The following is a 14,708-nucleotide window of genomic DNA, read 5'->3' as shown; positions in this document are numbered from 1 at the left end:
TTGCCTGCAATACTGCATTTTAATCATGGCATCAGTGATTAAAATTTATTTGCTCCTCTCTCAGCTCTCTCATATTCTTCCTTTTCTTCCATGTCCATTTTTTCAAAGATCCATCTAGAGTCTAGACAATGCCAAGTAATGATCTGTACAAATAATAACAATTCAGAATCTCTCATTACCCTTGTATCCTAATGCTCTCCGACTTTTATCACAAAGAATCAAAGTAGTCTTGCTTTTAGAATTATGTTAAAAGAGATTGTTTCTGTGCATGTGTGCATCAATCACTGTTTTCCTTTATCACTGGATTTATTAAAATCCAATGACATTTTCTGCAGTCTCTCATCTCCTACCTGTACATCCATGCATGCCATCTAACCCTGGATCATATTCATTCAGCCCAAAGTCATATCTTGTTCTTCCAGGTAATACTATTACCAACCTGTAGATTCCTATTTTCATAACACCCATAACAACCTAGCCGTCTCCTACTCATATTTTCTGACATATCTTTTTTAGCCTTTTCATTCATCACGGAACCTACCTCTTCATTCAGATCAGTTACTTTGATTAATTTCAGGGGGAAAATGTGTGCAAAAAAATAAGGGCTATGCTGCACAGGAAAAGAAACTGAGTTGGATATAGATTTTCTGGAATCAATAGACTAATAATCAACATTTGTATACTTCATGGGAGAGCCTCTGGCCTGCCAGACTTTGCTGTATATGAATTCATAATAACCCCAGCAATGTGACGGATGTTGAAAGATAAATCTTGGCAACATCTAGATAGCCCCAGGTATATGCTTATTATATATACTTGCAATCATTCTTGAACTATAGATCTGTAGGTATAGTGCTATAGTACAGATGGGTAACTAATACTGTCTTATTTACATTTCATTTATTTGTATAATTGGATACAGCAAATTGTTGGATAACCATGTGCAAACATCCTCTATGGGCATGAGAACATTGAATAAACTCACAGTACTGAGGGCTCTAGAGACCAAGTCTTCTGTAACAAAATAAAATGATTTTTAGTGATTAAATCCTAGATATAAACATTTTCCAATCAGTGGTGTTCCAAGAAATCAGGGAGATCACCTTTGTCCCTTGCCAAGTCAGTATAATGGTTGGCTGCAAAACTGGACCCACTATTCTGGTGAAGGAGGTTCTTTATGGTGGGATCAATTTATTATATGGGCAGCCTGGTCCACTTTTTACACGGGAACGGGGGCACCCAAGTGATACCACAGATACCGATGGTGGAACATGAGACTAAAGCTTTTTGGGGTGAAAGAAAATTGTGAGGCTTTAAGTGGCAAGAGCAGAACAGGGCAATGGAGATGAAATTATTACATTAGGTGATAAATATTTCCTATGAGTTCCTCAGTGAAATCAGCTTGAGCTTTATGACCTGTGTTTATTTGCCTGGAGCCGGATTATATTTTATGCTTATAAAATATTTGAAGTTTGGAGTGATTGATGAAACGGGGTTTGCAATGGAGAATGCTCAGTCGAACCAGAGCTGTTGGTTATCCTTTGTACTGCATCCTGCATTCTAGGTGCCTCTCCCAGCTGTGACATGTTTCAGTGATGCAAGTTTGCTCACAGGAGAGTTTATTTGCACTATTACCTGGTGTCACTGAAATGGGGAAGACCCTGATGGATAATTCATCTTGACTTTCAAGAACTTGGGTTGGGGAAAAGCAGATGTGCACAGCTGTTAGTTAAGGTATCTATTTGAACTTTTTTGTGTGCAGGATTCCCCATTTCCATCAGAAGGTCAAAGTTATCAATGAAGACACTGAATCTTGGCCTTAACTGCCATTTTGTGTTACGGGCAGGATTGGAGTCTTTAGTTAGATGCACTAAAGCCGCATAGGGCTTGTCTGTCTCCTGGATCAGCTTCATTGCTTGCACAAGACCTTCAATTTTAGATAATATCTCTGGTTGTTCATTTTTAGCCAGTGTACTCTAGGAGTTAATCAGGTCACTTTCAAAAAGACCAAGTGATGTTTTTTTCTTATGCTGGCAAAGCATTTAGCTACACCCTGTTGTCAAGGATAGAGATAAGATAGGCATTTGGCAGCCATCCATGTTAAACACATTTTTTAAAATGTGTGAGCTGGTATAGTATTATTTAGAAGGGGTCTCACATTTTGACCAATAAATATCCAGATGGAGAAAATTCCAGAGTTTTTCAGCAAGGTCTTCCTTTTTTATAAGCATTAATGATATAGAGCTGCTGAAAAACAACTGTACTCTGTGGTGTATTTGGTATATGGGGTCAAGATAGCCAAATATAACGTTCTAATTATAAATGTCTTTCTTTACCACATAGGTTGCTTTCTTTAACAAATCTTTGATGCAATAATTTCAAGGTCTATCTTTTGCAACTCATTTGGGAACATTCAAAATGCTTGTCCTATGATGGCAGGTGATTTTAAGGATTTGGCGCTAATAAGCAGGTTCTCTGTTCTTATATTTGCAATCATTTCCCCCAAAAAAGACCACACTGGAGGCCAACTGCACCACTTTAAGGAAAAGGATGTGAACAATGCAGAGTAGTGTTGATTATGCATCACCAGAAGACGTAGGTTTTTGTATCAAAAACGATATGCAAACTCTTATTAAGATACCTAAGACCTAAAATTTAGTATTGTGCTCAAGAGTTTCAACAAAGACATTGGAGCAAATTAAGTGAGGCTTACCAAGACACTGATGAATCTATGAATGAAATCCTATGAGGAATGGCTAATGCCTACAAACTGGCAGGAGACATAACGGCAATTTCCAAATATTCTCTATTGTCCCAAAGATAAGGACCAGATGGGATCTCCCCTTTCAACATTGAATGCTACCAAAGAGCCTTTACTTATAGAAGATCAAAGAATAAGAAAATGAGCATAAAAATAAGTGCTTTAGAACTACAAGCTTCAAAGCTCTGTTGTTCCCTCAACAATCCCTCAAACCTCCTTCTAATCTATGCCAGACATTAGTTGAAATTAATTCTCTCTCATTGGCATCAATGGGGGAGTTTAACCAAAAGAAGAAAAAGAAATGAAAGCACACCAGTCTCCCTCTTTCCTTCCACTTTGACTATTCATCACTTAACAAAGCGCTTAATGCCCTTGAAGGATTCTACGCTGGAACTCTTCACAAGATCAGTTCAGATTGCCCTGTCTGTGATCCTTATTTATCGCCACTCTCTTGCTGAAGTACAAGTTCCCTTATTCTCTAGAATATAACAAATTACCTGTTATTAATTTCTCTACGAAAATAACAAATTTCTGGGAATGACTGAAAGGCCAACCGCATTATGGCCCTTGTGGTCACATATCCACCTGATTCAAGGGGTTTCAATTTCAGAACTGTTTACCATTCTATGCTTTGCTTAAAAAACATAAGGAAGCAAAAAAAAAAAGCTTAGTTGTGACTTCCATTTCTAGATTGAAAAGAGGGCAGTAGCATTTTAAATACATAAAACAAAAGCTGTTTGCACATTCAGCTAGAAATCATCAACTGGCAAGTCACTGAAATGAGATGCTGAGTAGTGCTGGGGCATTTGAGTAGTGACGAGGCATTTGTGAGTAACCCTTTAAGCAAGCCACCAAGTTCTGTGATAGAAGAGAGATTCTAAAAAATAAACAATATTCTCAGATGGGATCTTAGAGAATTTTTATGGGTATCAATTTGGAAGCCTGCAGGAAACATGTACCAGGCTGTGTCACCAACCAAGTGACTAAAGATTCTAAGTAGTGCATTAAATATTACATACATATTCTGTTAGTGGCTTACATATTGATGTCACTAGCATGACTTGTCGTTTTAAATATTCAAGGGCACATTTCACGCAGATGTTGCAACGAAGGAAATGACACATCAGTGATTATTCTAAAGTATTAATCGTTTAATGTGACTGGTGGCACAAAAGGAGAGAAGATTGCAAAGATTAAAAATGAAAGCAACTGGATTAGTATTTCTCAGATAGGGAAACAGATGATATCATTCTCTTCATTCAAGGACAAGAAAAAAGTGTGGCTTAAACTGGAGAAGTTTAAATATCGGGAAGAATTTTTACAAGAAGAACATTTTAACATGGCTGTGGATGTGTAAAAAAAAAACCCTAGAAAATGTTGGATTCAAATACATACACTGATTCAGAGGATTTTTAAAGATTAATATATAATTGAGACCAGAGGTCTTTCTTTTGGGACTGAGAGTCAGAAAAAAGTAATGGTACTTTGTTTTTGTACAGGACAGTTGCAGCAGGAGTTTTCTATCCACATAGATCAGTGGTTCTCAACCTTTCTAATGCCGCGACCCCATAATACAGTTCCCCATGTTGTGGTGACCCCCAACCACTTATACATCACCGGGTGCCAGGGGTGTGGCCAAAGAAAAGGGGGAAAAATGGCGGACAGCCTTGTTTGGCGACCCCCGTGAAATAGTCATTCGACCCCAAATGGGGTCCCGACCCACAAGTTGAGAACCACTGACATAGATGGAAAGACTCAGCAATATTTACAATGGAGGAATGGCTGGTGAAGATGACTGTACCTGCAGAAATGGCCATACTGACTTCTTTGATTAAAGACAATATGCTGACTGGAACCAGACTTTTTTGTGGGAAAAAGAAACATGCGATCTCATGATTTATGTTTTTGATAAATTATAGAAAGAAGGAGGGACAAGTTGTAACAGAAAGAGGTAAATTTATAATGGTACTTGTAACTGCTGTAAAGAAGACTGCAATACACTTCTTTGTATCTTTTTTTGTTTTCTACTTTTCTTTTATTTCCTTTCTTGCACTTTCAGCTTTCTCTCTGGTTTCTTTCTTAATTTTTAATTATTAGTTTTATTAGATTTTTATTATTAAAAAGGAACAGTTTTCTAAAGATAGATAAGAGAAAAAAAGAAAATTGTCAAGAGAAGCTATGAAATTTCATCAGTTGAAGATTAGATAAAGAATATTTGGAGAGTTCTGGGTTTATTAAATGTCAATATCAGTCTTTTTCAGGACTGCAAAGGCAATCCAGATTATGCTTTTATTGTAAGCAAACAAAGTGTGGCATCACTGTTTATTTTGTTCTATTACATGACCTGAAACCATAATATACTAATATTGTGCTGAACAGCCAGCATTTCTATATATTTAGAATAGCTATATCTCAACAATAGGCTATATCCTTTGCGTGCAAAATGTCCCAATTAAATTCTTGGCATCTCAAGCTATTGCTGGCATTTCATAGTAGAGGTAAAAACCTAAAATTGCAGAGAGCTGTTTCCAATATACAGTGTGTGTGTGTGTGTGTGTGTGTGTGTGTGTGTGTGTGTGTGTGTGTATATATATATATATATATGTATGTATGTATATGTATGTTTTCTGAGGCTTTCGCGGGTGTTTGTATGTAGGTCTTTGGTTGTTTGGGTTTTCTCCCGCGTAAAATTGGAAGTGTCTTGGCGACGTTTCGACGAAGTCCCATTCGTCATCTTCAGGCTGGTGTTTTCAGCTTTGTGCTTCTATCAAAAAGCAATTGCTCCTCGAAGCATGAAGCTGAAAACACCAGCCTGAAGATGACGAATGGGACTTCGTTGAAACGTCACCAAGACACTTCCAATTTTACGCAGGAGAAAACCCGAACAACCAAATATATATATATATATATATATATATATATATATATATATATATATATATATATATATATATATATATGTTTTCTGAGGTTTTCGCGGGTATTTGTATGTAGGTCTTTGGCTGTTCGGGTTTTCTCCCACGTAAAATTGGAAGTGTCTTGGCGACGTTTCGACGAAGTCCCATTCGTCATCTTCAGGCTGGTGCTTTCAGCTTCGTGCCTCGAGCAGCAGTGTGTGGTCTTGGCTGTTTCTTCCTTTTAACTGCCAGGGAGGTATGAACTGATTGGGTGGGAGCTTGGCTGTGTTCTGATTGGGTGGAGGTGTGTTCTGATTGGTTAGGGGCTTGGCTGTGCTCTGATTGGCTGGGGGGTTGGCTGTGCTCTGATTGGCTGGGGGAGTGTTCTGTTTGGTTGTGCTCAGGTTAGTCTGAGTTGCAGAGGGATTCAAGATTTTGGGCTGCCCTGCCATTCCTTGGCTTCGCGTTCGTGGTCGTGCTTCCTCTTCATGGAGGGTGTCAGTTTGCTTCATGTATGGATTGGGGGGGTTTAAAGTGGCTAATGATGCAGCTGTGGTCTGGCTTCTGGTTTGTGGTCGTGCCTCATAGTCAGTGTGGCTTTGGGTTTGTTTTTTGCGTGGATGTTTGGTGGTGACATCCTGTGTGGTTTTTGTGAGTGTGGGTCTGGTATCATTTTTTGTGTTAGGGAGTCGTTTGTCAATAAGGGCGGGTTTCCAAATGGCTGGTAGGCGGGAGGTATCATCTCGCTTGTTCATGCTGTGTGGGCGTTTTTCTATCTCGATGGCTTCTCTGATTATTCTGTTATTAAAATGTTCACTTTTGGCAATGGTTCTGGTATTTTTAAAGTCAATTTCATGTCCTGTGGCTTTAAGGTGTTGGACCAGGGAAGATGTTGGTTCCTCTTTTTTGACTGAGTTCTTATGTTCTTCAATGTGTGCACTTATTCTTCTGTTGGTTTGTCCGATGTATGTGGTGGGACAAGTGGTGCATGGGATTTCGTATACTCCTTAAAGAAGACACCAGCATAATAATCCTACCAGCAGACAAGGGCAACGCCACGGTGGTTATGAACACATCTGACTACCAAACCAAATTAACCAACCTACTCCAAGACTCCACATACAAACCCCTAAATACAGATCCCACCACCTACCTGGAAAAAACCACCAGATCCAAAATAAAAGCCTCCCCCATTAGCGAAGAGATCCAGCAAAGAATCATTCCCAGAGAGAAATCATCCAGATGCCCCAAACTCTATGGTCTCCCCAAGATACACAAGGAAGGAACCCCACTCAGACCTATAGTCAGCTCCATAGGCTCACCTCTACAAAACCTAGCCAAATTTCTCGCCAAACAACTACAGCCCTATGCAGAATCCATCACCTCACACGTAAAAAACTCATTCCAGTTTATAGAGATCATAAAGAAACAAAACTTACAGCCCAGCGACCTACTAGTGAGCTTCGATGTCATATCCCTCTTCACCCAAGTGCCTATCAAAGAAGCCTTGACAGCTATCCAAAACAAATATAACCCCCCCAAACACATCTTAGATCTGACCAACCACTGCCTATCCAACACATACTTCATCTATAATGGACAAAAATACAAACAAACAGAAGGAGCACCCATGGGATCACCCCTCTCACCTGTCATTGCCAACCTCTACATGGAACACTTTGAAACCCAAGCTCTAGAAAAATCGGATCACAAACCCAAACTCTGGCTCAGATACGTAGACGACACCTTCATAATCTGGCCACATGGGAAAGAAAAACTGGACAACTTCCTCACACACCTCAACAGCCTACACCCCAAAATACAGTTCACCATGGAAACAGAAGCTAACAACCAACTTCCCTTCCTGGATGTCTTAGTCTACAAGAAATCCAATGGCTCCCTAGGACACACCATCTACCAGAAGAAAACACACACAAACCGCTATCTGCACGCTCTCTCACACCACCACCCAGCACAGATCAACTCTGTAGCCAAGACACTCATCTCCAGAACAAAACGCTTAGCTGACGAACAACACCTAAAACCCGAACTACACACTCTCACCAATGTACTAACATCCAATGGATTCCATAGAAATAAGATTACAAACCTAATCCAAAAAGAAACCCCCACTAAAATCCAAGACAAAGAACAAGAAAACGGCAAAGCCCTCCTCCCATACATAAAAGGCACCACAGACAGAATCAGTAAGATCCTCCATAAACACAACATCAAAACAGCATTCTGCACAAACAGAAAAATATCCACCATCCTTAGAAACCCCAAAGATAAAATTGAATTAGAAAATCAAGGAGTATACGAAATCCCATGCACCACTTGTCCCACCACATACATCGGACAAACCAACAGAAGAATAAGTGCACGCATTGAAGAACATAAGAACTCAGTCAAAAAAGAGGAACCAACATCTTCCCTGGTCCAACACCTTAAAGCCACAGGACATGAAATTGACTTTAAAAATACCAGAACCATTGCCAAAAGTGAACATTTTAATAACAGAATAATCAGAGAAGCCATCGAGATAGAAAAACGCCCACACAGCATGAACAAGCGAGATGATACCTCCCGCCTACCAGCCATTTGGAAACCCGCCCTCATTGACAAACGACTCCCTAACACAAAAAATGATACCAGACCCACACTCACAAAAACCACACAGGATGTCACCACCAAACATCCACGCAAAAAACAAACCCAAAGCCACACTGACTATGAGGCACGACCACAAACCAGAAGCCAGACCACAGCTGCATCATTAGCCACTTTAAACCCCCCCAATCCATACATGAAGCAAACTGACACCCTCCATGAAGAGGAAGCACGACCACGAACGCGAAGCCAAGGAATGGCAGGGCAGCCCAAAATCTTGAATCCCTCTGCAACTCAGACTAACCTGAGCACAACCAAACAGAACACTCCCCCAGCCAATCAGAGCACAGCCAACCCCCCAGCCAATCAGAGCACAGCCAACCCCCCAGCCAATCAGAGCACAGCCAAGCCCCTAACCAATCAGAACACACCTCCACCCAATCAGAACACAGCCAAGCTCCCACCCAATCAGTTCATACCTCCACTGGCAGTTAAAAGGAAGAAACAGCCAAGACCACACACTGCTGCTCGAGGCACGAAGCTGAAAGCACCAGCCTGAAGATGACGAATGGGACTTCGTCGAAACGTCGCCAAGACACCTCCAATTTTACGTGGGAGAAAACCCGAACAGCCAAAGACCTACATATATATATATATATATATATATATATATATATATATATATATATATGTGTGTGTGTGTGTGTGTGTGTGTGTGTGTGTGTGTGTGTGTGTGTGTGTATTTAGATAGATACACATTCTGTCTTTTCCTGTATGTGCCCATCTATCCATCCTCCAAACCTACTAAACTTAGACCAACCATAAGACTTTTTAACACATATCACATATTACATATACTTAGTATCCCTTATATGCTGGAATATAAGTTATGAGATGTGTGCTCATTATAAAGAATTTTGAGATATAATGTTCATAGGTTACATAGATTTCAGCCATAAAAACAAATTAGCTTAACCGTAAGAATCTCTCCATATATCTGTAGGTATTCTAGCTAGGTGGTAAAACAGACATTGGTATTTAAAACGAGATCAGGAACGTCCTATAATGCTAGAAACTCACTGAAAATGACAAGAAGCAACACTGAGTTATTTGGACAGATATATGTGGCGAGACAGACTACAGTGCAGTAACTAGGAAAGACATCTGCAGTTCAGTCATCAGACAAACTCTCCCATTCCTAATCTATGCTTCTGCCCAAGTCAGTATTCTGGGCATGTCTCCCAGTTACTAATGTCATATGCAGTTTTACCTTGGCACTGTGCTTTGTGGATGGCTAATTCTGCTGCATCTCTTTATCATACCAGATGAAGAGAGTAGGTAGAGGCTGACTGGAAAAACCAAGGTCCCAAAAGGAAGTAATGATGCAGCAGACAGGCTCCTTATGAGCAAGTCCTTTGAGTTCAACAAAGCAATTGATCAATTCATTTTCATACTTTTTAACTGCAAGTCAAATACACCTATTTACTGTACTTCAGACCAATCCTTTGCTATATGTAAATTATATGTTCACCAGGAAGCAACAATTAAAATGGAATGTGGAATAATAATTAGCTCAAAATTAGGAAAGGAGTATGGTCTTAAATTTGTATATACCCATCTTATTTACTGAACCAAATATGCAGAAGGTATCATCAGAAACATTAAACTGGAAGGAACAGAAATTGGAATCAAAGTTGCTAGAAGAAAATATTAATGGTCCCAGTTATGCCGATAGTATCTCCTTAGTGAATGGAAATAAGGAAGACCTGGATGGAAATAGGGAAAACCTACGGAGTTCCCTGTTGGCAGTAAAAGATAGAACTGCAAGAGCATTTTGATACTTTATATTTTAAAAAACAAAAAGTTTATATCAATTCCTAGTGCCAATCAAAAACTGAAGAATTAGTGGGAGTAGTAACAGACTATTTTTCTGAACTGAAAAATCCACATAGCAAATACTACAGCTAAGATATAAAAAGACTTTTTTGGGAGAAAGACTATGATAAATCCATCAAAACACTGAAGATATCACACTGCCAACAGAAGTATCTATTGTCAAGTTCATGGTCTTCTCAGTCAAAATGTATGACTATGCAAGCTAGATAATAAGACATACAAAGTATCCCATGATAGATAAAATAGACAGCTCCCTGGAAGTATTAATAATAAAGCTGAAGCTTAAATGTTTTAAACACACAATGCAGAAGCAAGAGACTATAGAGAAGATCCTGATGCCTGGAAAAACTCAAGGCAGCATCAAATGAAGTTGGCATAAAATGCTAGATACTATTATTAGTATCACAAGCATGAACTTCAAGGAACTCAAAAGAACAGTTATTGACATACAAGTGACTGAACAACTGAAGAACAACAACAAATGCAACTGACAGATCTGTATGGAAAGAATTTTGGGTTCAATGAAGCATTGAACTTGAACTTTGGGTTTCAATGAAATAACAGTATATCTTCCAGTGAGGGGAATTATATCAGAATAATTCCTTAGATGTACTTGACTTACATTTACTCTTTTTCTCCTGACCATGCTTCGTTGCCTCTTTGTCCTCTGCAATGCAGCCTCTCCCTCCTGGGAAACCAGGCTACATTCCATCACAGATAAGCAATATAAAAATACCTCTGGAAGGCTAGGAATATATTTCCCCAATTTTTTTTTATTTGAAGAATCTATCAAAAAGAAAAATAAGACTTGCTAATATTAACTGGTGAAAACCAGAAAGCTTTCCTCCTCATCCTTTTCTGTTTGGATAGTTTCCATCTTCTCAGGTTGTGTACATTATCATGTTTGAAGAGGAATATTTCTATGTACAGAATAAATCATTTAGTTTTTATATTCCCCCTAGTGATTTCTTCAAAAAGCCGAAGTTTCATATTAATACAAAACAGGGTTGTGGGATAAGGTTAATATTTATTTATTTAAAGTTGCCAATATCTCAGGCATCACAATCAGTCCAACATCTTCTCCAAAAAAAGAATTATTTGCAATAAGTAGGAATTATTTCAAGAAACTAAAGAAGTACTTTGATTTATTCACCATTTGAAATCCTTTATACTACTGAATGTAGTAATATAACTATTGGAAATCAAATGAGAACAAACGTCTCCTGGAAGAATTTTGATGAAACCATTAATTTTGCATTAAAAATGTATACATCATTTTAAAACTTAGGTTTAACTCAGTAATCAATTGTACCGAAGGACATAATTAATTCTATTTATGCATACAACTTCAGGCAAAGGTAGTAATTTTTCATTTTGAAAATTGATAGCATGTGAAAACTATCATCTTGTTTATATTTTAAGTCAACCAGTAAATCAATTGCTATCTTCTCTGATCTTCAAACATTACAGTCTTGACATTTATGTCTCTCTTTTTTTTCTAGAGAGGGTTTTATTCTTTCCAATGCAAAGAAATATTAGGGGAAAAGTATGTAAAGTAGCACAGGACTCTTGTTTTTGTGTCAGCAGAATAACTCTGAAAAAATTTATCAGGATGGAACTCAATTTGGTGGAATGGGAGAAGCCAGCAAAAGAAAAACCAAGTTTGAGACTGGCTTAGATCTGACTGAGAGCTAGAGAAAACATTTTTTTAAAAAAAAACCAAAATCAAAACCAAATCAAACAATGCATCTTCATGAGAGAGACAGGTGGTCAGCAACTCAGGATGCTGTTAAAATGCTCCATGTTAAGCTGCTCGCATTTCTCCATCCACAACCCAAAAAGGGAGGTATGCAGCCTGCCCCATGTTTCCCAATGCACATATATACACAAACACACCTGCATGCAACATGACAAAGAAGTAAACCAAAGAAAAGCAATGATCCAAAATGGGCTGTATCTGATTGGGGAATATGGAAGAAAAAGATATCTCCTAAAATTCTCCCCATTCATCCTTTTGAGAAAGGATGTTTGGGATTGGTTCAGAATGTTTCAGAATCATCCATTCTAAACCAATCACATGACCCAAATGGAGAGGCAGTTAATGGATTGAAAGAAGCCAAAAGCCAGGTCCTCCATGTTTTCTCTACCATTTTTTTAAACACCGGGGAGTTGAACTTTCAGGTAAATTCCCCACTGGTTTTCATTGTACTCTATGTCAGCATTTTTTAAAATGCATTATCTCTTTTAAAAATCTACACATCCCAGTTTTATGTCTCAAAAGCTGAGCAAAAAAAATCTTTGGATTTTATGTTTGAAGTAGTGCATTTCTTTCATATATATGGCTCCATACATGAATTAATCAAATATGAAGTTAAAGTTTGTAGCTAAACCAGGATATTTCTAGCTGCTTCAGACTGCAGCGATTGTCAAGCTATTAGTTAAGCTTTTGATGTGGTTGGGAGCGATCGGAAGAGAAAGAGAAAAGAAGTTAATATTACCAGATCCTGAAGTTGAAACTCAAATACTTTGGCCACCTAATGAGAAGGAAGGACTCACTGGAGAAGGGCCTAATGCTGGGAAAGATTGAGGGCAATAGAAGAAGGGGATGACAGAGAATGAGGTGGCTGGATGGGAGTCACTGAAGCAATAGGTGTGAACTTAAATGGACTGCAGAAGATGGTAGAGGACAGGAAGACCTGGAGGAACGTTGTCCATGGGGTCGCGATGAATCAGACACGACTTCGCAATTAACAACATGTTGATTAACTTTGCAGGTCAAACAACAACTTAATAAAAGTGGACTTCTCTTGTAATCAAAAGTAAACAACACACTAAAAGAACTGAGATGATGAATTATTGTTTAACATTTGTTGTTTAATGCCAATGGATTATTAGGGTTTTGCACATATCAAGTTGTTAGGAATATTGTTTTGCTTATTTATGTATATCATATGGTCGAAAAAAATAAAATAATCAGGTCCAGAGCTGCATCTTCACTGAAATGGGTGATTCCCAGGAGAAAATAATCGTATTACTTCCCTAGAAATGAATTGGACCATGGATATCTGTTCCTCATCATAATGATACCAAAATGATGACACCTGTAACCCATAACAGAGGTCCCCAACCTTTTGGGCACCAGGGACCGGTTATGTGGAGAGAGTTTTTCTGCGGACTGGAAGGGGCGTGGTTTTATGTGCTGCCTGCATCCCGCAGATGGAGCTTATTTGTGCGGCCCAGTTGCTGGCATGCCAGGGCCCGATACCGGTCCACGGACCGGGGGTTGGGGACCCCTGACCTATAACATCTCTTAGAAGAATGTAAAAGACTGAATTTACACGAATACATTTTGGTTTGGCTCTCAAACTTCAAATCCGATGCCTATGACTTTTTCACTGAAGTACTTTGCACTGAATTAATACTGCCTAAGGTCCATTTAAAAACACTGGCTCTATGAGACCTGGTTTCTTGAAAGTTAATAAAAAATAAACATCTCTATGGTGGTAATAAATTATTTATAACTTTCTTAAAAAGTGTATCTGAGATGCGGAGCTGAGAAAATTGGCTTTCCAATTCCTTTCAAATTAGTGACGATTTTCATCAATTCATTCTAAATTGCTTGCTGCAGAGCTATTTATCATGTTCATTTAAATTGTTTTATATACTTTAGGGGACAACATTGGACAAATGAGCTCCTCAGGCAAAGCAAATGTTACCAATTCCAATTTAAGACAGAGGCCTGTGTTCTACTGAGGACTTTTCTTCACATTATCTTCCTTGAATATTTTCTCTGCCCATTAGACAGTCAGTAGAAGTAAAACTGACTTAAGAACACTTCAAACTTTGTCCATGCTCTGATTCTGGCTAACAGTGATCAAACATTGCCATATTTGAACACGTTTGAACATTATTCTATTTTGAAAAAAAGAAAAAGCTGTTTGCTCTTTGGTCAAAATGAGATGTAAGTAAATTGTTGTTGCAAAAAAACCCACAGGGGCTAAATACAGCTTCCAAAGCTAACTAAAAACTGTCCTTAGTGATAGTTAATGACTGCAATAAAGTTTGATTGACTGGCTGATTGACAGGCTATTAATCTTATATGATTAATGTTCAAGACATGGCAAGTAGGATGAAGATGATAAAGATATGGCAAGCAGGGTATGAGATATCTTGCCTTCTATTAGAATTTCACTACTGTAATTCTGATCACTTCCCTGCTTTCCTTGTCTTGTAGTCTGGCTGAGCAGTAAAAACATTTGCCTATAGTTTTTTCCATAGAGTTGCTTTTAATCTTGAATTATCATTTCTTCCTCATTTAGGCCTCATACAAAACTAACTTTTAGCTTGTTGCATTCCAAGAATTCTATCACTCTCTCATTTTTACCAGATTCATTTGTAATTTTTTTTAATTGCACTTGCATACTATTTCAGAAAAAAATGGCCAAGCTCTACTGATAATTGCAAAGCCTTCAACATCAATTTCTTTTGCACAGAAGAAATTATCTTTGGCATACATTGGATTCAGTATTGCCTCTAGACCCACA

General features: G+C 38.4%; 1 protein-coding gene across 2 annotated transcripts in view; it reads right to left on the bottom strand.

The window, feature by feature from the left end:
* LOC120311474 (neuronal acetylcholine receptor subunit alpha-7-like) overlaps positions 1-14,708 on the bottom strand; it is a 90,044-nt gene that overhangs the window by 41,621 nt on the left and 33,715 nt on the right. Inside the window, exon 1 of one of the 2 annotated variants that reach the window (XM_039351010.1) lies at positions 10,787-10,913. The exons of the other annotated variant lie outside the window; for it this stretch is intronic. Coding sequence (XP_039206944.1) covers positions 10,787-10,876 — 90 coding nt within the window. The 5' untranslated portion in view covers positions 10,877-10,913. Of the gene's footprint in view, positions 1-10,786; positions 10,914-14,708 lie in introns of those variants that run through there. 2 annotated transcript variants of the gene reach the window in all.

Source organism: Crotalus tigris, unplaced genomic scaffold (assembly GCF_016545835.1).
Source record: "Crotalus tigris isolate CLP2741 ecotype Arizona unplaced genomic scaffold, ASM1654583v1 scf7180000018368.3068619, whole genome shotgun sequence".
Taxonomy (NCBI): domain Eukaryota; kingdom Metazoa; phylum Chordata; class Lepidosauria; order Squamata; family Viperidae; genus Crotalus; species Crotalus tigris.
The sequence above is the reverse complement of the archived record's forward strand: the minus strand, read 5'-3'. Positions and strand labels throughout refer to the sequence as shown.